General features: G+C 48.1%; 1 protein-coding gene across 4 annotated transcripts in view; it reads right to left on the bottom strand.

Annotated features, from left to right (window-relative positions):
• MYO7A (myosin VIIA) overlaps positions 1-23,830 on the bottom strand; it is a 217,500-nt gene that overhangs the window by 100,892 nt on the left and 92,778 nt on the right. For 2 of the 4 annotated variants that reach the window (XM_019524860.1, XM_019524859.1), the window contains exons 1-3: positions 14,188-14,886; positions 6,373-6,486; positions 2,667-2,819 (exon numbers count right to left, since the gene is read on the bottom strand). In XM_019524860.1, the coding sequence (XP_019380405.1) occupies positions 2,667-2,819; positions 6,373-6,486; positions 14,188-14,292 (372 nt within the window). In that variant the 5' untranslated portion in view covers positions 14,293-14,886. Of the gene's footprint in view, positions 1-2,666; positions 2,820-6,372; positions 6,487-14,187; positions 14,887-23,830 lie in introns of those variants that run through there. The other 2 variants (XM_019524862.1, XM_019524863.1) reach the window with 2 other exon arrangements.

The following is a 23,830-nucleotide window of genomic DNA, read 5'->3' as shown; positions in this document are numbered from 1 at the left end:
GCAGATTACAGGAGTGGGTGGATGAGAATAAGATGGGATTCAATACTGACAAGTGCAGGGAGGAAGAACCAGCAGCATACCTGCTACCTGCAGGGAGACCAACAGGCAATGGGAGAGTCCCTGTTGCCCCGAGCACTACTGGGAGTAACAAGGAATAATGGCCATAAGTTGACAGAGAGTAGATTCAGGCTAGCTATCAGGAGGTGCTACTTCACTGTCAGGGCGGCTAGGATCTGGAACCAACTTCCAAGGAAAGTGGTGCTCAGTCCTACTCTGGGGGTCTTTAAAAGGAGGCTAGATAGACACCTAGCCAGGGTCGTTTGACCCCAGTACTCTTTCCTGCCATGGCAGGGGGTCGGACTTGATGATCTGCTCAGGTCCTTTCTGACCCGACCAACTATGAAACTATGAAACCAGTTTATGCAATGTCTGTCCCAGACCCCTTGCTGGTTTAAGTTAAACCAGATGCCCCCGGCATGGTCTCTGGGCTGGGCAGGGCTCTCTGCTCCATGGCAGGGCTGGCCCCTCCCCTGTGTTCCCTGGGTGGAGCGCTGGCTGAGACTGCAGGTGTCTGCCTTGTTTCCCCCTGCTCCCTCCTCACCACCTCACTCCCTGCTAAGCAGAGATTCCCCCCCCATCCCCACTGCCTTACACAGACTCCTCTCACCATTAGCTAGCAGACCACATGCTGGCTACAGTCCATGCTGTGGCAGACTGGACAAAGGCAGAATCAACAGGTAGTTGGTAGTGTCCCTCTGTTGTTTTCTTAATGGGTTGATAAACACTGTGTTATCAATTCCCTGCTGGGCTGGTCAGGAGAGGAGGGAACCCCTCTCTAATCAGAGCATCCTGCTGGCCATGCCCCCCTCAGCTCAGCATTGTACAAGGGAAGGGAGGGCTGCTCTAGTGTCCCCCTGCTTCTAGCCTGAGCCACTGCAGGCATGTGCCTGCATTTTTTTCAGACCAGAGGGGATGTCTTTTCAGTCACAAACTGGTTTAGACTAGTCAGGTTAGACTAACCAGCAAAGATTGCATCCTTTCAGGCTCAGGCTTTTTGAAGGTATGGCCCTAGCCTTAGAGAATAACTAGTCCAGACAGGCATGAGTTTTTGTAGACAGCAACCTCCTTTGTCATTTGAAATGGATTCATTTTCACAATGAAGTCATAGGGTCTGATGAAGTAGGCTGCCACCTGTCAAAGCTCATGCCTATCTGAACTCCCCCGCACTGCCTTCAGCCTGACATTAGACTAACATGGATAATTACCCCTCTCTGTTAAAACAGGAACTCTGAAAGGCAATTCTGTCTTTTGGAATTGCATTCTTTCGCAGAGCTGGAGCAGAACAACTCCGTTTGACTCCAAATTATACTCTCCATTAAACACATGCAGCTCCAATTAACATCAGGGAAGATGAACAGGTGTCACTTAAGGAAGGGCTGCAGAGGTGTGGAATTTCTCGAACCAGCAGCCCAGCACAAGGCAGCAAGAAGCCAGCTTGACTTTCATGTCCCGGGTGGGGTTTGCAAACAGGGCCGGACACAGGCATGGGTAAACTGGGTGACCACCCGGGGGCCAGGCAGAAAGGGGGCCCCAAAATGGTAACTTTTATTATAATTATTATTATTATCTCTGATACTAAAATTTCACCTGGGGCTGCCAGGAGGCTAGGCATGGTGCTGTTTGCAAGGCTACTTTAGTGGCCCTGTTGGGTAGGGCATCCCCCAAGAGTCACTCTGAAAGAGCTGACAAAAACCCAAGTACACAGAAATTCAGGGTCATTGCTTCATCCCTGCCCCCCAACCCAGGGTTAACTCCTTTGATGGCTTCCCATTTCTAGAGATTGCTGCCTTCTTATCAAGTCGTAATGCACACAACCCGCTAGACCTCATTCAGCTTTTGGTCTCTCACTGTTGTCACCTTAGTGATACCACAGTCTGATATGGTTTTGAGTCTTTGGCTATTTCCCCTGTACATAAAACCTACAGCAAGGCTGTTAAAACAAAGGGAGCAAAGGCAAGTGCAGGGAGTTCATTCCTCATCCCCTCAGCCGTGGCACCTTTAACTTCCACGTGGACAACCAGAACCTCAGGCATCCTCTCACCCAAACGCCAGTACTCGTTGCGATGCAGGTGTCCCCTACTTAGTGGCGCCAGCTTTAGGTGTTAATCCTTGCACAGCTCAAAGAGAGAGGTAAGAGTGCTCGCCATTTAGCCTCACTAAAGGACTCCAGTTTAATTACCATGCAGCAAATAAACTCTTCCTTTAACTCATGTATCCCCCCTACAATGACATCTCATGCCCTGTTGGAATAGCATGTAAAGTCTTGCCGGGCACAGGCATACTCAGTGAGTGTGTCTACATGAGACGCTAATGGCGCAGTAGACTAATTCTACTGCACATTAGCACAGCATGAAAAAACCGTGCTAATGTGCAGCAGAATTAGTCTACTGCGCATTAGCGTCACTTAAAAAGCATGCGCCGGTGCTAACGCACAGTAGAGCTGATTACAGTGCACTAAGTTAGTACCTGTGATTTACAGGTACTAAAAGTTAATGAATGTGTAGCTGTGCCCAGCTAGGGGCTTCTGGCTTGGATCAGGTCAGGAGAGAAAAGAAATAAGCACTGCTTAGCTGGGGCAAGGTAGCTCTCCTGGGATCGACACTCACATAGATGAGGTGCTCCCGGTAGCGGATGAGCAGATTCCGCAGGATCCCGGCCTCGTTCAGGTCGCCCAGACGGATCATGTCCTCCACCCCATGGATTGAGGTTGGGTGCATGGGCTTGATGTGGCTGGCATTCTGAGGGGAAATCCAGTGCTCCTGCAAGGAGAAAGGGGAAACAGGTCCGACGTGACATCCTGAGGGTAGCACGGTGACAAGAGACAAAAGCACCTCCATAGATGAGGAACCAACAGGATACGTGCGGTACAGCACTGTTTCTTAATGCTTGGCAGCTGTTACGGTTTACAGTAGCAGTCGAGGGAGCTGTCTCAGTTTGCTGCAAGACCAGGACACGGCCATCCTGCTAGGCCAGAGTGTGGCCCCCTGGACAGAAGACATCTAGGACAACCCGAGTGTGTATCAAGGAGAGTACAGACCCCTATTCAGATGGCTGCATGGATTGAAAGCATTTAGAAATATGGGCACTTGGTTCCTCTTTGAGTTTACTTTGGTTCCTTACAGGTGCCTGCATTTTGACATCATACATGGCTGCATGCATGTTCCTTACAGACCCCTGCATTTTGACATCACTGACGATCTCATAAGACTCACTGCCACAAGGTATTGCTGAAGTCATGCAGCTTAGCAAGATCCAAAAACAGAGAACGTGGTATTTATGGCCTTGATTCTCCTTGACGTTTAGGTTGCTTCGCTCTGCTCTGGTAGCAAAAAGGGGTTTTGAAAGGCTGAGTGCGTGGCATGCAAGCCTACTTTAAGGCTCTTTACAGCCTCTTTACAACGTTACACAGTTATTCTCCAGCATCGTTACGCCATTCTGGCAGCATCAGCAAAAGAGTCAAGCCTCGTGCCAATAAGAACATGCACGGTTATATTGAATAGGATTAAAGCGAGATATTGAGGAAGACTAGAGTTTCAGGTGTCAGGGTACGAATGGAGGGATTGAGAGTGGAGGGATGTTGCAGATTCTCTGAAACTCTTGAAGAGACAGGATATTATGCTAGAAGGATCACTATTCTGAATGCCATTCCTATGACTGGTAAAGCCGAGCTAGATGAGTGTGTTAAAAATCATCTGTCCTCTCCTGGAGCTGCATTTCTGAAAAAATCCTGTTCTTTTTCTTTACAGTGGAGACCCATCTCTTGGTCTGTGCATGTTCAGTTGCTGGAACAATGAAGGGTTATCTTACCTGGGACCTGTAAGAGCTGTTGTAATACATCCAAGCCAAATCTGGATATCTTTCAGTAGCACTCAAAGACCTTCCTATTTGGGCAAGGATTGAGCAAACAAAGCCTGGCTGAGATATTGTTCGGGGGAGGGTCTGTGTCTTATCTGGATAGTCTAGTACGTGGTTAAGGTGTTTTGTTCTCTTGTTGCTCTCCTGTTTTACAGGGGACTCTGTTCTCTTATTGTAAGCTCTGTTCTCTTGTTGTAAGCTGCCCCGAGCCTTTGTTGGTAAAGATGGCATATGCATCGAATAAATAAGCAAATAAATAAATACTGGTATATCAAAGAAATCTCGGGACTCATTTGCTTTTATGATCTCGGAGGCCAGTTCTGGTGGGTTTTGCAGATCACTCCATTCATCCCTGCCTTGGTTCCCTCCCCCCACCCATCTGCAGTCTGATAATAAATTAAGCAACTTTATCATCCCTGGGTGACCAGAAAAGGAGGTTCAGAAACTCCTTCTAGGCTGCAGAGAGAAAAATAAAGGTGGATTTTAAAACAATTCAACCAGGAGCTCATGTTTTGCTGCTGTGCTGCATCATGTGGCTGTCTAAGCTATTTTGAAAGGGAAGGAGAAAATGTTGCAGATCGCTGCTCCTGAAGAGATCTGTGGGAATTTGAGAACAGGACTGATACACAGGATTGATATTAGAAGAGAGGAACAAGTAGCAGGAACAGAGTTTACTAAAAATACCACCTCCTAAGATACTTTTGTGGCTTCTGTCACCAGAATAGGTAAGTAAGCTTTCATTCTTCAACATGTTTTTTCTTAAAATACCCTCATGATCAAGGGCAGTACTATTATACCCGTTATACAGGTGGGCCAAGGAAGAGTAAATGGACCTGGGTACAGTGGCGTTGAACATTGCCAGACCGAGGAGGTAGGCTCTGGGCTCCAGAGGGGGATTTCACAAACCCAGCACTGGTACTCAAGCTCTCTGTCCCTGAAATGGGGAGTGGGAGTGGGATTCACAGCAGTATGCCTGCCAAACATGAAGAATGCCTAGGCTAGATGCTAGGAAATGCTGAAAAAGGGAGGGGTGTCTGAACTCCCATCGCTTTCCCAGGGTTTCAGGCCCTATGTCTTTCACTCCCAAAAAGAGTGCCCTAACCACCAGGTTAGGCTGGGCTGAAGGCACTACCAGTCCCATAAACTGTGTGAGAGAGGAATAAGAGTCCTGGATCTGGAAAGAAAGTCCCCAGAGGGGGCCTGATGCTGTATCCCAGAGACAAGAGCACTTTCCTGGGTGCTGGGCCCTGATTCTGGCAGTGTCACAGCTGTGACAAGGCTGTGGGTGTGTAGGAGTGACAGTGGGTGCTACACTTAATACTGTGAGGGTGTACTGGGTGTGCTCAGAGCAGGCCTCCTGGGCCTCTTGGGCAGCTGAAGCGCAGTGTCTAATTTGTGTTATGTGCCTGAAGGTTTTGAAATGTGGGGTGCTGAATACATGACATGCCAGTGGCAAAGCGTAGGGGGTGCATGCAGGTGCACATGCACCCTTTGAGCATGGCGGTGCACCCCCTATGAAAAGGCGCCTTCGAAAAGACCACCTGTGGACGGTCGCCGCTTGCCAGCCCTGCCACCAACACCACTGGGAGCATCTATGGGAACTCCCCCGCTTACTGTCATGGTGGTCCCACCACTGTGCCCCCACAGCCTCCAGGGGCCCGCATCGTTCATGTGACATGTGGCATTTTAATTAGAGCAGCTCCTGAAAGCTGCTTTAATTAAAACGTCTCCTTCCCCCCTGGAGCACGTGTATAGGGAACCCTACATTCCTACTAAGTACCCAACTTAGGTACCTAAGGCCTCTTCTGGATCTTGTCCCAGGCCACTAAAATATACGATGGAGCAGGGGACTGACCTGGGTCTCCTAAGTCCCATCCTAGGCCCTAACACTTGGATCACCCTCCTTTAAGCCCCTGCCACACATTAACTAGTTAATCACAAAATAAATTTAGACCAGCCACACATGCAAAGTAATTATTGCACCATAAAAGTGTCCATCCAGCTATAAAAAAAGTAAACTGGTTTCTATCCAGCCTTAGTTTGAATGTGTGGCAGGGCCATAATAGTGATCACTAGCAGTAATACAACTGGAAACAGGCAAAAGCTTAAACAAACCTTTTTAACTGGGTGTGAAATAGAAGTGGCCATAAACAACCTTGTATGGCTGCATGATCTGGCCACAGCCCTCCTTGCCCCCTCCTCCTTGCCCTTTTGTTATAACTTACTGCACTTTCTTGTCTTCCATGTATGTGCTTTGGGGCAGGGATGGTGTCCTATTACATGGTCCCGGTCTGCTGGAGAGAATGGAAATAACCCTATTCACTGTAATAGGCTTAGGATCAGGCTTTGCACCTGTCCAACTTCTACTCCAACTCCCAGTCATTCATGGTAATTAGGGGCCGAACATGCAACAGTAACAGAAGCAATTAACACAGTCCTCTGTGCCTTCATACGTACATTGCCTTCATCGTCCACCACCTGGATCTGCCCGGAGTCACAAAGTTTGACCACCGCGCCAATGGGAACATCGAATTCCCGACCAGTTTTGAGGTCCATCCAGACATAGTCCCCCTAAAACAAACCAAAGGAAAGGGAGGGTGAGGGTAAGCAGAAGAACTCAGCACCTCAGGCTCACATAGGAAGACTAAACCTTCCCAGTTGGGTTCATTTCTGGATGTTTAGCTCCAAAACAGGGTGAGTATGAATGGCCTCCATGCCCTTCCAGGCATTATCTTTCTCCTCCTAGGCTGGAAACAAGGATACTAAAAGTGAGGCTATGAACAGGCTATGAACATTTATTGTGGTGGGATCAGCTATGTTGCGATGCGTCCTGGTCTGCTCAACTAGCTGGTTCAGACATTGGCTGGGGCCACTGTCCCACTGGGTTGAGTCCTGCCAGGCCTGGAGCTTTGGGGGCACAATTCTGCGGGACAAGAGCCCTGCATGCTTGGCTACAGCCTGGGGATGTGCATCTAAATGTTTGGGGAACCATTTGTGGGGTCCCTGCTCCACATTTGCAGACGGGCACCTGGGATCAGGGCCAGGCAGCGTGAAACGTGTCCCAGAAATCCCGTGCAGAGGAATTCCTGGGCCATGCATCTACAAGCATGGAGCGGGGACCCCATGCCCAAGCCTGCAGACACGTGACTCAAGAATCCCCTGCAGGGGAATTGCCAGGGCACACCTAGTGCATCAAAAGTGTACAGACGTCCCCTGTGATAAAGCAGCAAAAATTGTTACTAGGAGTTGTGCAGCCCTTTTTAGTCATTTGTGGTGCAACAAGAAGCAAGGACATCTGGACACTTGTGTTTGTCCCCCATGAAAAGCATTATGGAGGGACAAGCACAAACCCTGTTTGTAGCCCAAATCAAACAACAGCACTCAAATACATGCTCCCACCCTCCTCCACAACGGGCAGCCTGACCACTGCTAACCAAAATGAGAACCCATTTCACATATATACACACACACATGACTTCTAGTTTGCTGCTTTATAAATAGGAGCATTTTCAAAATACATAATACACAAAGGGTGGGAGTGAGGTTGAAAGAAAACCAAGAGGGGTCATAAATTCAGTTTGATTTGAGCCCCCAAAACTTCCAAGGATCAGAGGCATGGTCAAATGGTCACCTCTGCAGGTCATTAAGTCAGTAGGACCATCCAAACTGGTGCACAAGTTAGTGGTATGATGATGGTAAGACCTTTGGAGCAAGAACCAACGTTATCTCAAAGTTTTGCGCACTGGGGACAAGAGAAGGCATTGAGCAGAATCGGAGCACACTCACTGGAGGAATCGCACAAGCAAGCTAGGTACACATATCTGTAACATTCTCCACTGCATGTCAATCAGGTATTTCACATTGCTTACCACTCCCCAGTATCTTCTTGAGGGAATGTGTTATACAAATTAGATTTTGAACCAACCGGGGCTATTCCTGAATGATACTGTTCAGCGTGAAGATCTGCGCATGAAACAGCATGCTGACAAATTTACTGTTGCATTGTGCTCATATGTGGCGGGAGAAAATATTACTTGGTGGGGCTGGTGCAGGATGCAGTGCGGAGCATGCCGCCTGACCCTCTCCCCTCCCTCCTGCATGGCTGTAACGGGGCCGGCGCACATTGCTGCTGCTGTACACAGCCGAGGAGTGCGTGGCGGGAGCACCAGGCACGGCACCACAGCTGCAGGGCACGGAGGTGGCACAACTGGGCTGTTAGCCCTAGCCTTCCACTGCCTATGGTTGTAGTCACCCTCCCATAGATGTGAGAATGGAAGAAATATGTCTATTGTGACACTGGACAATGAGCACCTTCAACTGGAGATGCTGGGACCTGCAGATTTATGCTACTAAACTGAACTGCAATTGGTGAGAGCAATTACAGAGGATAATTCATCACACCTGCTGTTCGTCATAGCCAGGGTGGACAGCCCAGCTAGCATACTGCTTGCAGAGAAAGGATATTAATTTGGTGTTTCACCAGTCAGACCTCTGATCTGAGGTCAGCTCGTCCTCTTCAGTGGAAGAGTTTATTCAGAGTGGAAGCAATGTAAAGATAACTGACTGCAGAGATGGACATTGTGGCTAGAAAGCACGACAGTGTTCAAGTATATAACCCTGAATTTCCTGCCGGGAACAAACTCTGAATAAAGATTTGTCTGAATATGGCAGGGGCAGGCAATTATTTTGGGTGGAGGGCCGCTTACTGAGTTTTGGCAAGCCATCGAGGGCCATATGACAGGCAGCAGGGGCAGATAAATATTAATTTTCTAAATTTTTTAGGGGCCCCGTGGACCAGATAGGATAGGGCTGCATCCGGCTCGCGGGCTGCATTTTGCCCACCCCCTGGAATATGTGCTGCAGGATACATGTGTAGATCTTGTACATAGGTTTTAAATTAATCATATGCAAGGTACAACCAACCACATTTAGACTGGAAATTAGGAGGAAGTTTCTCACTATGACAGTAGTTAAGCATTGGAACAGGCTACCCGGAGAGGTTCTGGAGTATCCATCCTGGGAAGCTTTTAAAAGCTGGTTAGATGCATGCTTGGATAAGATGGTTCACATAGGGCTAATCCTGCCTTGAGCAGGAGGTTGGGCCCGTTGACCTCCTGAGGTCCCTTCCAGCCCTAAGGGACTGTCCTACGATCCCATGTAGCTCTTGTGTGACAACATCTGATTCTCTCCCTGCTCTGACCCTGTTCTCGGGAGGTGCCGAGCTTGCTCCAGATCCTCTGCCAGCCCTGGAAACTGAGCGCGTTCAATACCTTGTGGGGCTGAGCTTTCCGCAGCTACATCTCTAGTCTCCAAACAAAAAAGCAGTAAAGCACTGTCAAGCACAGATGACTCATGTCTTGACAGGACTGGAGATAACAGGTAATCTCTTGAATGCCATATGGACCTGTACGTGCCCTCTGGAATCGAATAAGAGAGGCACTGTACTTCAGACGGCTCCCAGACCTGTTGTGGTGGATCTTCTACCTCTGGCAAGTACCAGCAACATGGGCATCTCTTCTGTTTCCTCCCTGAGGTCTTGGTTTTCCTCTTTGGTGTATTTTATCCTTTGTATTTTAATGTTATTTCATAAATGTCTATCCAGAATGATCAAAGTATCTCTCCGAGCAGGCAGATGAAATAGGTGATCACTTGAAGACCAACCCCATATTTCTACGATCGGTATGTTTTCTATGCTTTTCAGCTCCCCTCAACACACCAAAAGCCTGTAAGCTATTGAGGGTGGGGGATTGTCCACCGGTGGCTCTCAGGAGCCTGGGTGCACATGCGTTTGCTGCCAAGCAGAGCTAGGTCAGAGAAGCTGGAGCTACCAACCTGTTGTCTGAACCTGAAGTCTCTGCACACAAACGTCTTCTATGGCTACCTGCCTGGGGAGTCACTGCAGCTTTAGGGAGGGAAGGTAACATCTTCGAACATGCCACCCAATATACCCAATATAGAAAGAGATCTACATGACTATATATCGTGTGAGATATAGTCACGTAGATCTCTTCCCTCCTTCCACTCTGCCGTGCTGGCCCCCAGCACTGCCCCCAATGAGCATTCAGACAGTGGGAGTCAGGCCTCCGAAGTCACCACCTCCAACCTGAAATCATGAGGAGCTGCTTTGCCTGCTGCGGTCCGGGCCTTTCAGTTCTCAGTTTCAATTTTTTCTGAACAGGTTATGACCAGGGTTTTATCAACTGATCCCCTCCCTGCCAGACTGCAAGACTCACGGTGGAATCAGGGGAGTTGTTCCAGACAGACATCCCTCCAACTCGAGCTTTCTGATCAATCATGCAAAACCAAGCATGATCACAGGCAGACTTTTTGCTGAAATACTGATTGCTGAAGTCCTCATTCTGCTGCCCGCTCAGGCAAGCTCCCATTGCTTTCAGCACCAGCTTTGTTGAGCAAGGATTGGGAAATCTGGCCCTGCGGCAACAAACTAAGCCAAATTCAGCCCCAACACAGGCGGCTCCCTTGTTGAGTATACAGCACTTGAGAGGAGGGTTGTCAAACATCCAGGCTGCAGGATGAGTCTTGCTCGTGGAGCCATGTCATTTGGCCCATGGGGCTCCTGGGCAAGCCAAGAATTTGGCAGCAGGATGAACAGTGGCAGCATTAAAACCTGAGGCTCCCTGAGCTGACACAGTGGAGCCCCACTGGGGACTTGTTTCAGCTGTGGTGGGGTGAGTGAGGGGCACCCTGAGCTCACACAGCAGACCAAGCACCCGCAGGAGTTCAAGTTGCTGTTACAGGTGGGTCCAGATCTGGACTGAAGGTCCCGGCCCAACTTGGGGTGTGGCGAATGACTTGGACACCACTGCCTTAGAGCATCACTGGTTTACATACCCCTATGCACATACCTCATACAGCATAATGGCAAGTTATCCAGTTATACTGCTTTGACAGTTGAACCACATGCTGATTTAATCTAGGCTACTCGTCACCACTGAGTTTTGTGTTGCTCTGCAGATGCCATCTATGCAAATTAGCCGGTGGGCATATTTGCATCTATCCTGCAAGCGTATGTTGGCTTAAAGGCTTCATCAAGGCCAACAGCCCTAGTGAATAACCTCTTGGGCGTACAAAGGGCAGCAACGGCAGCAGCAGGGAAAATTTCCCCATATGCATGGCTGTGCTAGTAGGCTTTATCACAACCTGGGATGCAGGCTTCTCTGGAAAGCAAGTCGTTGAGAGCATGGTTAGTGAGGCAGCCTCCCACCAGCCTTCCCTATTCTGCCTTTTTCCAGATCATCAGCCGCTCCTCCCATGACACTCTGCTGCTAGGGAGGGGAATAGGACAAGGAGAGGTTGGAAGGCCTCATACTGCCTCCGGTAGCTCTGAGGAGCAGCTACAACTTCTTCTTGCTGCCCAACTAGGTGCGTGAGGTGCTAGCTGGACTGAGAGTGGCTGCCAAAAGCATTAATGTCACACAAAATGTGCTGACATTAATGCCAAAAGCATTAATGTCAGCACAGGCTACCTGACAGCCTCCTGAATCTTTTATACAAGAACAGCTGTGGTTATCTGACCCTAGCAGTCTTTCCCGCCCAAGCGCAGGGGGGCTGGACCCGATGATCTTGCGAGGTCCCTTCCAGCCCCTAACATCTATGAACCTATGAATTTATGAACTCTTTTCAGCCTTTCAGATCACATTACAACGGCACCCACTATATTGCTACCAAAGATGAAGAAGCGCGTTCAAGCTTCAGCAAAAGTTGCACGACCACAATTTCCTGCAACGCTCTGAAATGTTAAGACCTGATTCTCAGTTGGCATCAATCAACAGGAATGCGCTATCTTCATCATAATACTTGTTCACCATTGTAAAATGCATTAAATTCCTTGGATGAAGGAGACCACAGAAGTCAGTAAGCCAAGTGGGGACTGACAAAACTGTGCTAGTTTCCATCAACTCAAGATCGGACCCTTAGAATCTATTATAATATAATCAAAATCTCTTCAGAAGTGACAGGGGAAAAAGTGGTCTTAAAAGCAAAAGAATCCAAAAGCATGCATCACATTCAAAAGCTTGTCTACCTCAACCATGCAACTGGTCCAATGAACAGGTATCTCCCACAAAATTCCCTCCATCCCCTGTATTTCTTGGACCACCATGGCCACAACGTCACTCCGATGCTACCATATTAGCTACTTTATTCTTATGCTTGAGAACCTGGTAGAACAGGAACGGAAAAATATGTATGATCAGTGATGTATGGCTTCATTTTACGTTCGCTTATATTAATACTTCAGATATCTACTTTGTTCAGAGGACCTGAAAGCATTTACAGTGAGTGGTGGACAGTGCAATCCCCACTGTATTGCTGGGCAAAGCAATGCCCGGAGAGGTTAAGTAACTTGATCGTGGTCACCCAGTAGGTCAAGGGAATGGCCAAGTGTAGGACCCAGATCTTATATTCTCTGTCCTTAGTCACTGGAGAACACTCTTGGCAGTTCAAAAGTAGAATAAAAAATGAATTTTGTCAAAACCAGAAAGTTTCTTCAGGCTACCCTGTTAGAGCCGTGTTCACAAAAGTACTGATGTGGCCATCTTCATGCGCCCATTATATCACCAGGGCCTTGAGAGAAAAAATGTAGCCAAATATCAGAAAGTCAAATGCAGTTTATATGCTCTGCATTATATGATGTGGTATGTCGATCCCCAGAGTCATTCTGGGAGCCAAGAAAGATTTGAAGAGCCAGTCCCACCAAAATTAAATACTCACAAGCATAGATGTCAATAAATGTTAATAGCAAATTAAAAATACCAATAAGAGATAAATGACCAAGCGGCACAGGTAAGGCTTCTCAAGCAAAAGATTAAAATTTGTAAAATGTGCATTCCTCTCAAGAAATAATAATCGCGTTAGCATTTGAGAGAATTCAAAATTAATGTCTTTAAGTCCTAAAGTCTTATAAAACCTCTCCAAGAGGTGTCCAGCCAGTTAGGGAAACAGACTTCTCACCTAGGTTTCAAATTAAGTTTTAACAGAGCCCTTATCTCAGCTCATCTGCAGACGGGCTATTCGGCAAGACCTGCAGTTCAAGGCTGAAGAGCAAAGATTCCTAAGGGGGAACCCAGATTTTTGTGTGCTATTGCCTAGCTCAGTATCAAACAGCTTGTTAAATGAGGCCAGCATGTTTTAAAATATTCCCAACAGATTCTACTCCAACCAATATTCATATGGCTATTTTTATCCCCTGCTGAAGCTACATCTTGTCTTAAACCAGATCTAACTGGCATAAAAACCACTAAAAGTACATTGAGCAACCTTTAGCTTACTTCTTTTAACCTGTCTTGCTCACACTGCTAAAACTAGTCTCACCTCTGACATCCCTGCTTTCCCATTTCCTCTGCCTCTTCTTCTCTTACCCAAACTTTGGTCAAGCAAATGCAAGCAAAAGCTATACCCTATTGTTATTAAGGCTACCTACTGCAGTCTAGAGGTCATGTATTACGACAGCAAAAATAAAATAAGTGGTTTGACTAGCTAACAGACAGAACAGTCATTTCCTAGAATCACCCTCTACATATCAATTCGATCTAGATTTATCTATACCCACCAAAATGGCAGTCCCGACTAACCCAGCGGGACCAAAAAGGACTGCACGGCTCAACTGCATCAATCACTACAAATATGCATTGACCTCTTTCCTTTTACTGGGCGTAAGTCAAGCCCACTGAAGTCAATGGTAGGCTTTCTATCAACTTCAACAGGTTTTGTCTCGGGTCCCACAGGAATGAGCAAAGCAAAGAGTATTTCATAGTGGTTTCTAAGTCGCCCATTAATCAGTTCCATCCAACTGGTCAGTAATCGTCACGTAACGCGCTGTGCTGTGGCTCATCCTGATGACATTTTAGGACAGACAGCATTGCACCCAAAAACCCAAGACATCTTTTAATCACTAGGCACTTTCTAAAAACTCGTGGGCTCTTCCTGGCCCGAGGAGTTCACAATCTAAGGACAGACAGACAGAGATATAGGAAGGGGGAACAACAGGTAATTTATATACGGGTCAACGCAACTCACTGCACCCAGTAAAGAAGTGGATCTGTAAGAGGAACTTAAATGTGGACACACAAGGGACTCTGCAAAAATGCTCAGGGAGGTTGTATTGTGCAGAGGGGGCCACAACGAAGAAGCAATGATGTGAGCGTGTGAGAAGCTTCACAGGTACTATAAGGACTAAGCCGTAACATGCTCTAGAGTCCAAGGAGTTTGCAAGTCACCAGCAGTGTTTAGAGCCGGTGAGCCCTTTCTTACCGATAGGAGAGTCGAGGGTTTCAGTGCTTGGTTCACATTTCGGAGCAGAGCCCACTTGCCCTGGTCTTTCTCTGGGCTGTCCATCTCCTCGGGGCAGGGCTGCATGATGCTGGTGGCTTCGGTCCCTTTAGCATTCCCAAAAGGCTGCTGCAAAATGTGGTCCTTTCCCCCGGCTCCTACCTATACAGTGCACGCGCTGGGAAAGGACCCCAGGCTCTTGAGGGCTGTCAGCTGTCTGGCTTTCTCCCTCCTGTTACAGGACAGCGATTGTAACTATGCCCTCCTGCTGCAAGACACTCTCTTTCCCAGTTCACAATAAAGTCCTCAACAAAGGTCCTGTCCTAAGAGAAGAGCTGCCAGATATCGGTTTAAGTAAAGCTTTACCCCTGGCTCACCAGTTGCTTGTGAGTGGTCTCTCCTATATTACTTTGCCTTGGAGGATCCTGTATCCCAAATGGAGAACATTCCCCTTTTTCACTTAATGCCCTCCTAGCCTTTCCAGCAACGGGTGATCCTTAGTAGGAGAAAAAGAAGTAGCTGCAATCAACAATTCTGCCTTCAGGCCGTCTGGAAAAGCAAGTGTAAAAAGAAAGGCAAGTCTCTTCATTTCGCCAAGACTTCTTTCCTTTTCCTTCCTTTCTCAGTCCAGTAACGGGTTGGCAGCTTGCGGGCTTCCAGGCTTCAGGTACAGAATACGCTTGGGTACTTATTAATCCACAAATGCAGTCAGTCAGTCCCCATACAACACATGGCATTTAATTAACCTAATACCTTCACAAGCCAAATTAACCAAAGCACAGGGGGAACTCAAAACCAGAGGCCATCTGCATTTCTTTCTAACTGATCGCCTCCTGCAGCTCCATAGCAACTGAATTTTAAATAATTGAGTGGAAGGTGTTCAGAGGTGCATTGCTTGTGCAGCGCTATGGTATAAGTGAGGCTGGGCCATGGACTGAAATCACCTGAAAGTGCAAATTGTAGCAGTCAATCCCTTGCAGTTTGTTGTCCAGGAGGAGAGTTCGCATAAGGACTTCTCATATGAGTAGATGTTGAAGGCTGGGGCCTGATAACATCTTTCCTCTGAGGCCCCAAAGCATTTCATGCATGCAAATTGTGACAGGGGAATCCTACAGTCCCTGTGTATCACACTGCACTAGGGTTGTTGGCTGTAGCCATGTTGAGCTAAGGACATAAGCAGGCAAGGTTGTTTGGGTAGATGTGATCTCTTTTATTAGACCAACTAAATAGTTGGAAAAATTGTTCTTTGCAAGCTTTTGGGCACAAATGCACTTCTTCAGGCATAGGGAGACTCTGCCAGCGTTATGTGTCTTTCAAGGTAGAAGAGAACTGTTCTAGCACACCCCTCCCCAGAAGGCCTGTCCCGGCTGGCTGCCAAGAGGGTCCAGATGTTCACTAGGATTCCCCACATTTGGGAAAGTTTTGGTTGCCTATACAGGGAATTTCTAAACACTTTGCAACACTGAAGTCTTCAGTGGGTCATACATTTTGGCTGCTCATCCCCTACAGACAATGAACATCCATCAAGCAATCAACAAGCAGGCAAGCCCAGGAGCCCCAAACCTAAGCCCTTACTCATTTATTATTCAACACTTCACGATTCCCCAGGCTTCACATTCAACCTGTGGGACAGAGGAAATCACTTTGGTGGGGCCCTTACAGAAGGCCTATGATTTGAAGAGGACTTCACACATCTCCCTGAGCGCTTTCAGTGACCAGAGGCAACCAGCATCCACTGGTGTCTAACCCAGGTTTGGGTTCTTCTGCCTGTAGGTTACTGGCAATAACATCTGCAATAAAATCCCCGGACACAGGCATCTGACAAAATAATACTGTACCCTGATGTCACAGAACGCGTGTGAAGAGATGTATCAGCACAGGTTAGGTTCACTCATAAATTAACCTTTGTGCAAAGTCCTGCATACTGGAGCTGCCAGAGCGCAGTGCACAGGCACAGGGAGATTACACATTGCAGCCATCCTCACGTGCTCAGCCAGAGGTAGTCTGAAATAAAACCTAAGTCTTGAAGCCAGGTCCTTTGGTCTAATTGCTAGGGTGCTCTGACCCTGCTGTGGGATGAATGAATAATAAGCACGTTACCTCTTGCCACATCTTTCTCTACCACCTCCTTTCCTGGCTCACTGCAGTGTATAATAATGCACTTAGCTTTTAGCTGGTGATAAGTATGGGGGCCTTTCTTCTCTTGAAGCATCTCACCTAAATGCAATTTCTTTTGGTAACAGCACAATCCTTCTAATGCAGGAGACAGCAACCACAAGCCACATCTGGCCTGTGGAACCACGGGATCTGGCTTGTGGACACAGGGTTTTGGTGGCATTCAGTGGAGGGGTGCGGGTACTTTTGGCTGCAGGTGCTTTCCCCTTGTTGTCACTGGGAGAAGCAGCAGTGGTGGCTCGACATTAGTGCCCAGCTTACCCATCCACCACCCTATGACCTAGGCCCACCGCTGGAAAAGGTTGCCTACCCCTATTCGAATGTATAATGCCAGTGAAGAAGAGGCACTTGTGCATCACTTATTTTCCTTTCTCTGAACTTTGAGTGGGTAGAGACTCCTTGGACACTAGGGCACAGGTCTCAATCAGCTAGAGGCACCTGAATCTAAGAGATATGACCCTCTCTTTTCCTGACAGAGACCTCAGCACATTGCTTCTGTAGCACACCCAGTCCCTGTCCCTTCATCTCCGTGCGGGAGACGGGGGTCAGACTGCAGAATGGACTGGGAGAGCCATACCACTAAATCACCTTGCGGATCTACGTTGCTTTTTTTTTTTAAAAAAAGGTGCTGTGTAGAGTGGGGGAATAAGGACATAGGCCAAGGGGACTAAGGGAACATGGACAATGGAGGAAAACAAGCCTGCAGCTGGCTGTCAGCCAGTCATCATGGCCGCCCGTTTTATATTACGGCTCACTGTAGTAACACTAGACTCTCCTACACAAAGATCGGCGTGTGAGCACCCAGGCCACTGGACACTGAGGATCTGATTATGTGTTATCTCTATTACAACAGCACCTACAGAGGCCCGCTGGCTGCATGGAGAATTGACCTCGGGGAGGACCACAGTCCTTGCGACTGCAGTGTCGCATGGGCTCTCCTGAGCCAGCTTTAAATGAGCTGGCCCTTACCCTGGTAGAAGCAGAGCTACAGTACCTATGCTCAGCACGAGCTGCAAACCCACCTGAGAAGCTGGATAAATCTCCAGGCAATTAGCTCATGCTGAGCTCCGTGCGACTGCTGTTAGGAGTGTTACTGGTGCCTGAGCTCACTAGTTTAAATTGGCCCAGATCCTATTCCACCTCTAAGGTGCCTAACTTACACAGCTCTTAGTCATCTAAGGTCGTCAAGCACAATCCTATTCTAGCCTTACACTCATTACGGCCTGCCAAGATCCCTAGGTGACTAGACTTGGCCTACTCAGCACGTTGTAGCAACCCCAAATGGCCATCTAAACATTCAGCTCGCATCTAAGGTCTGGCGTGATTGAGTTTTGCCTGGGAAGGGTAAACACTGCTTGAGTTCCCGATTCCAAAGACAGATCAAACCCAGGCTGAGTGATGGCTCGGAGCTGAGGCCAGGCAGGCAGCTCTATGTAGGAAGAGGTGGCCCGCCTGCCCACCTTTGGCTTAGTAACTTAGTGCTTAGGGCACCTGCCTAGGAAATGGGAGACCTGGTCAGCTGCTTAAGACACATGGACATATGCAGCTCTGTGCAGAAAGGGAAGTCCGTATGTCTTAAGCAGCTCTGTAAGCTCCAAAACCAGAAACGCTACATATCCCACAGCATAGCCCTGTCCCTCAGCTAATCAGCTCTGCTGCACAAATCTAGCACACCGTAATGTCACTTGGAGAGCAAATTGCAATTTAGACCCCTGTTTTCCCCACCACAGGACTTTTTCTCAATGCAGAATTTTTTTTAACTAAGTACCACTGGAGTGACACTTAGAAGGTGTGACGCCAAGAATTTGCCATGAGGTCCAAATTGTGCCTGCCTGGTCGGATTCTCCTCTCATTGACACTGGTGCATCTCCACTGACCTCTGATTTACACTATCAGAAACCAGAGGAGAACCAGGGCTGCTTGCTCCTATTCCATGCATCCATCTCAAGCTGTACAGCTGCCATTAGCACCAATGAGAACTGTGGAGCAAAACCATGTATTTCTATTTAAGAATCCATCCCTGAAACAGGAAGCCTTCACCTGACAACACTGCAAGCCCGACAGAAAGCTGACATCACTGGTATTCTCCTTCTCCCGTTTCATGGGCAAGAGAGAATCTCTTTCTAATTTCTGGTGGCATCACGGACACCACCTGTGAGCCCAGGTAACGTGCTACAGGTGAAGACCGTCAGCAACAAAGGGATGGCTGCAAACGGATCGTTAAATAATTCAATAATCAACGCAGCGTTAGCTCATCCTGTAACACTGATACTTTGGCAGCAGCTGAAAAAGGGGGGGAAAAAAGTCCTGGATGATCTTCTAGGCCTGATTTTATTTTCCCTCCTGGAGGATAAGGTGAGGTTCCTGCTGCAGAGAATAAAGGATGGCAGGAAAGTTGGGATATTGCAGTTCAGCCTATTTCTTTCCCAGTCAGCCCTGAACTTAGTTCCTAGTCTATTGAGAGGAGCTTCCTATTGATTGCTCTGCATTTCTCGACTCAGCCACTGTCTTTACATGGTAGGTGTAGAAACGGAAGCTGCCACAGAACCATGTATCAGTCCATAATGCCTTTTAGACAGAGAGTCAAATTAGTGTTTAGGACTCCTGCACAGACCTTTTGACTTTACAAGTAAGTTAGTTCCCAGGTGACAATTCAATTAGTTTAACTAAGTTATTACTTTGCCTCACAGAACTTACTTCTCTTCTACCCCTGGACCATCACAGCTACATCACCGCCACTGCTAGCTCCAGCCCAGGCAGCTGACTTGTCAAGGTCTGGTTGCTAAAGTCAATACATAAGGCACAGAGCTTGTGAGTGAAGAGTGATTATCCTGACTGATACAGTGCTAGAGGAAAGTGTGACAAGTTAGCTGTGGTTTAGGATAGCACTCTGAATGAGAATGGGAAACCGGGACAAAGAACACCACGATGGGGATGCGCATTTACAACAATAGGAAGGCATCCACATCAGAAGCCCCTGGAAGGTATGGTACAGCTCAGAGGAGTAACGGGGAGGAAGCAGCAAGACATGTCTCTGACAGACCGAGTGGCCTGAACAGGCAAAGGATAAAATGCTATCTGGGGGGTGCTTGTGCATGTGACACCATTAACATGTACACATGACAAAAATGTCACTTTGTGTAGCTTAATGGCGTCACAATGTACACATACAAGATGTTGGGGGGGGTTTAAATGGCTTTGTATCATTGCAAACTAAACTACATCCGGATGTGGTTCAGGTTGCAAATTGCAACAATGCAGCTGTCAGCTCATCCCCCAGTGGGTAGGCTCCACAGAAAAAAAGGATCTAGCCCCTTGCCATTTCTACCTTCAACAGGCACCTGATGAAGGCAGAAGTGGCAAAGAGCCTGATCCTCTTTTTTTTTTTTTTGTGGAGCCTGCCCACCTCTCCCATGGCTGGGGGGCAAGCTGCCGGCGGGCTGACGAACCCCTGAGCTGCAGGAGGCCCTGGTCCTTCTCTCTGTGGTGGTGCACCCCCCTGGGGCTGCCCAAGCAGGCTGCTGCCCCAGCTAGGGGTCAGAGAAGAGTTGGATTGGGCCAGGTGCTACCTCCGAACTGGGGCAGCACCCGGCCCACTAGCAGCCCACCCAGGCAGCCCTGTCCCTCCACCGTGGAGGAAAGAACCAGGGCCCCGCACAGCTCAAGGGCTGCTTGGCCCACCAGCAGCTTGCCCCCTGGCCGTGGGCAGGCTCTAGCTCCGGCTCCAACAATCACAACAAAAAACAAACTGGTCCCCTTGCTATAATGTGATGGAAAAATTTATGGAGAAATGTTTTAGTTCTCGGGGTTTTATCTATGCCCCACCATTTCCATTTAGGGGGCATAAAATAAAACCTTGGGCATTAAACCCCCGTCATGTGTACAAGCGCCCTGGAACTGTAAGACTTATTTTACAACAGCCAAGCCAAGAAATACCTACGTAGTTTAATACTTATCAAAGCTAGACCTAGAGGCATTGTGTTATAGTTTTGCTGAAGGGTAGGCAATCACATCTACTCACAGGAGCTGTTGTATGTGATCAGCACCTTCCACTCAGGCTAAATAAGGGAGCAAATAAATGCCCCTTTGGTTTGTGATAGCTGAAACAACGGGAAGGACTAGATTAGCAGAGGCTGGCTCATGTAGTCCAAGGGGCTTCCTATATATCTGATTACAAGCACAGGGGTATGGGATTGACCTGATTACAACCACATCTCTCAGGGAGAAGCAGCTGCAATAGCAGGGAAAGTTGCAGAGAAATCAAGGTAGCCAGAAAGGCACTGGGAGCCTGACCCTGAGCAAAACTGAGAGTAAAAAGCAGGATGAAGCAATATCTTGGAACTGTGAGCAAAGACACTGTCTCATGCTGTTTGATTCCTGTTGGGGTCAGGGAGCTGGGCCTTGGGAGACGTTCTTTGTAAGAAGTGCAGTTGCCACAAAGAAATACTTGACTCTATCAATATCTCCTCCTGGAAGAAGCCAGTCCACAAGACCCTGAATTTAGCTGGTAGTTCAGGTCAAAAGGGGAAAACAAAGGGTTTTAATCTGATTTTTTTTTCTCTCTCTGCCGAATGTTTGAGTTTCAGACTGTTCTGAGTTAATACATTTTTCCCCAACTTTATCTGCTTAGACTCAGCCTAAGAAAAAAATATATCAATCTTGTAGCATTTGGCTGGGATAACTCCTGAAGAGAGGCCATTGGCACAGTGGCACTGGAGACTGCAGAGAAAACCAAGGGACTGAAGTTAGTTTATAAATGGCCAACACTTTTAATAAAAAAAAAAAATATTCTCTGTTATTTTGAATACTGTCACCAAATCCTTCAAAATGGGGGAGAATCAACAGAGATGGAAAGTTTCCATTGAAAATTTCACTTGAATCTATAAGCACCAACATTTTGACCTGCTTCCTTTCTATCCTATAGGGCAGCAATTCTCAACATGGGATACCACAAAATCCTTTTAAGGGTGTGTGAGGTGCCATGCAATGTTAGCATTGTTAGGTGGGCAAATACCTACACGATTCACAAGATAAACTCAGAGATTTCAAACAAGAATCCAGAGTGTCAAAAACACTGCTCTGTTGTGGGTCAAAAACCATAGCTATAGGTGTTCAGATTCCATCTTCATCATACTAATAACTGACTCCTTCCAGTTACACTCATGGCTGACATCTGTTATATGTCTGGTTCAATCTCTCTTGGCCTTAATGCATGTTGCATTTGCCCTGCTGTGATTTACACTTGTTTTGGACACACAAGAAAATGACCCTTAGGAAGAATTTTCTCGCTAGGAGGGTAGTAAAATATTGCAACAGGTTACGCAGGTTACCTGCATTTGCAGGTATCAAATTTAGGCATGATTAGCTTGAAATTGCCATTTTTAAAGTGCATTAAGGGCACGCATGTGTAGACACACACCTTAATGTACCTTAAATTTAGGCTAATGCACCATAAAGCATCTTGTGTAGATGCACCTTATGTGTTATGTGGGCTGTGTGGCGGGTCAGTAGGGGGCACTCCTGCGTTGAGCCACCCACCTCCCTGCGCCCGACCACCTTCCAGGCTCCGAATGCCTCCCTAGGGGCGCCTTATGTCTGGCCGACCCCCTTTCTGGAGCACACTCGCTAGCCTGGGGGTAATGTCGCCGCCACCACCCCAGGCTAGCGAGTGTGCTCCAGGAAGGGGGTCGGCCGGACATAAGGCGCCCCTAGGGAGGCATTCAGAGCCTGGAAGGTGGTCGGGCGCAGGGAGGTGGGTGGCTCAACACAGGAGCGCCCCCTACTGGCCCGCCACACATGGTGGTAGCCGTGGGATATGAATACCCTGCTGTTTTACAGGCATAATTTGGGAAGAGTAATAGAGACACTGAAATCCGTTGAGCAAACATTTTCTAATTTGGCATTGGGTCGACTGGATAGTGTTGATGATAGCCAGGATGGCGGACCAGTATGTCCAAATGACTGTGCCCGAACTAAAAGATCTGGCGAAAGAGAGAGGCCTTCATGTGAAGAAGGAGGAGCTGATTAAACTCCTGTGTGACAATGACTTAGCCTCAGAGCAACCTTCACACACGACAGCTCCCGAGTCCTCCCCAGAATCACAGCACCACTCACCAACTCCACTGGCCCCCGAGGGATTACCCCCTACGGAGGAGCGCTGGAGGTACCAGATGCAGCTAGAAGTGGAAGAGCGGGAGCGACAGTGCATGCTCAAGTATGAGCTAGAGTTGAAAAAGATGGAGCTGGAGATTCAGTGTGAGCGTGAGAAGGCTCAGCTGGAGCTGAAAAGGATGGAGCAGGAGGTGAAAAGGATGGAGCAGGAGGCCCAGCTTGAAGAGGCCCAGTGCAAGCACACTTGTCTCCATACCTCTGTGAAGCTACGGATCCAAGGTTTTAAAGGGGGGGGGAAGTGTGGCAGAAAGCCACCTTGGTTTCTTCCCGAAAATCTCTGCCCTGTGACACTGTGATTAAAATCTCTGTGCTGCGACCATGTGATTAGGATGGGCCCAGCACAGGAGACCACACCCTCAGCCTGTCCCTTTAGGTAACTTGAGCTGGCTGCATTCCTGAGGGAGGGGGGAAACCTGCTCCCTCTGCCTACGTGACTTGCATCACATACCTGGGTGAGGGGTTTCTACCTGGTGGGATGGAATCTGCCCGGCAACTAGTGATGTATTTCAAATTGGTTGGCTGACAGCCAACCAGAGCTGGCCTCTACTGGACCAGGTGAATGAGGTCGCAGGGGCTATATAAGTTAGGACGGGCTAGGAGGTGGGGTCTTCGGCCATGCGGTGGAGCTGAAGCCCTGCGGGGAGTTCAGAGAAGCTGTACCATCTAAAACTAGCTCTCTCCCCCCAAAACTCATGAACAAGGAACAGCCAGACGCTAGAGAGGCTCTCACCAGCCTCTAGATGAAGTGTGTGAGTAGGCTACTCGAGATCTGATACATATCTAACTGGCAGTAACTCAGATGCGTGATCAAAAGGCTACCTCAGCCAGACTGTTTGCTCTTTAGGATTTCTAAGATATTGGTCAATCTTGTACCTTATTTTCACCCTACCCCAGTAATCAATAAAGTCCTCCTTTGTGACTGGTGTGGGAGACTTATTGAGGGGTAGGTCTAAATTATGCCTAAGAGACCCCGTAGGTCTGCGGACTAAGGGAGACTTTACTTTTTGCCCCCGGACTTGGGGAAGTGCCCCAAGTGCCTGTACTGGGTCGAGTGCCCGTAGGACCCATAGGAACTCCCCTCTTGTCAGCATGGAGGTGGAAAAGGATCTGGGAGTTCATCAGCGGCAGGTCCTGTCAGACCAACCTGGTGGCCTTTTACGACCAGGTCACTAAATCATTGGATGCAGGGGTGGCAGTGGATATAGTTTTCCTAGACTTCAGGAAGGCTTTTGATACTGTCTCTCACCCCATTCTCATTAGGAAGCTGGGGGACTGTGGC

This window comes from Gavialis gangeticus, unplaced genomic scaffold (assembly GCF_001723915.1).
Source record: "Gavialis gangeticus isolate Ggan-Ray unplaced genomic scaffold, GavGan_comp1, whole genome shotgun sequence".
Classification (NCBI taxonomy): Eukaryota; Metazoa; Chordata; order Crocodylia; family Gavialidae; genus Gavialis; species Gavialis gangeticus.
This window is presented reverse-complemented; position numbering and strand designations above follow the sequence as displayed.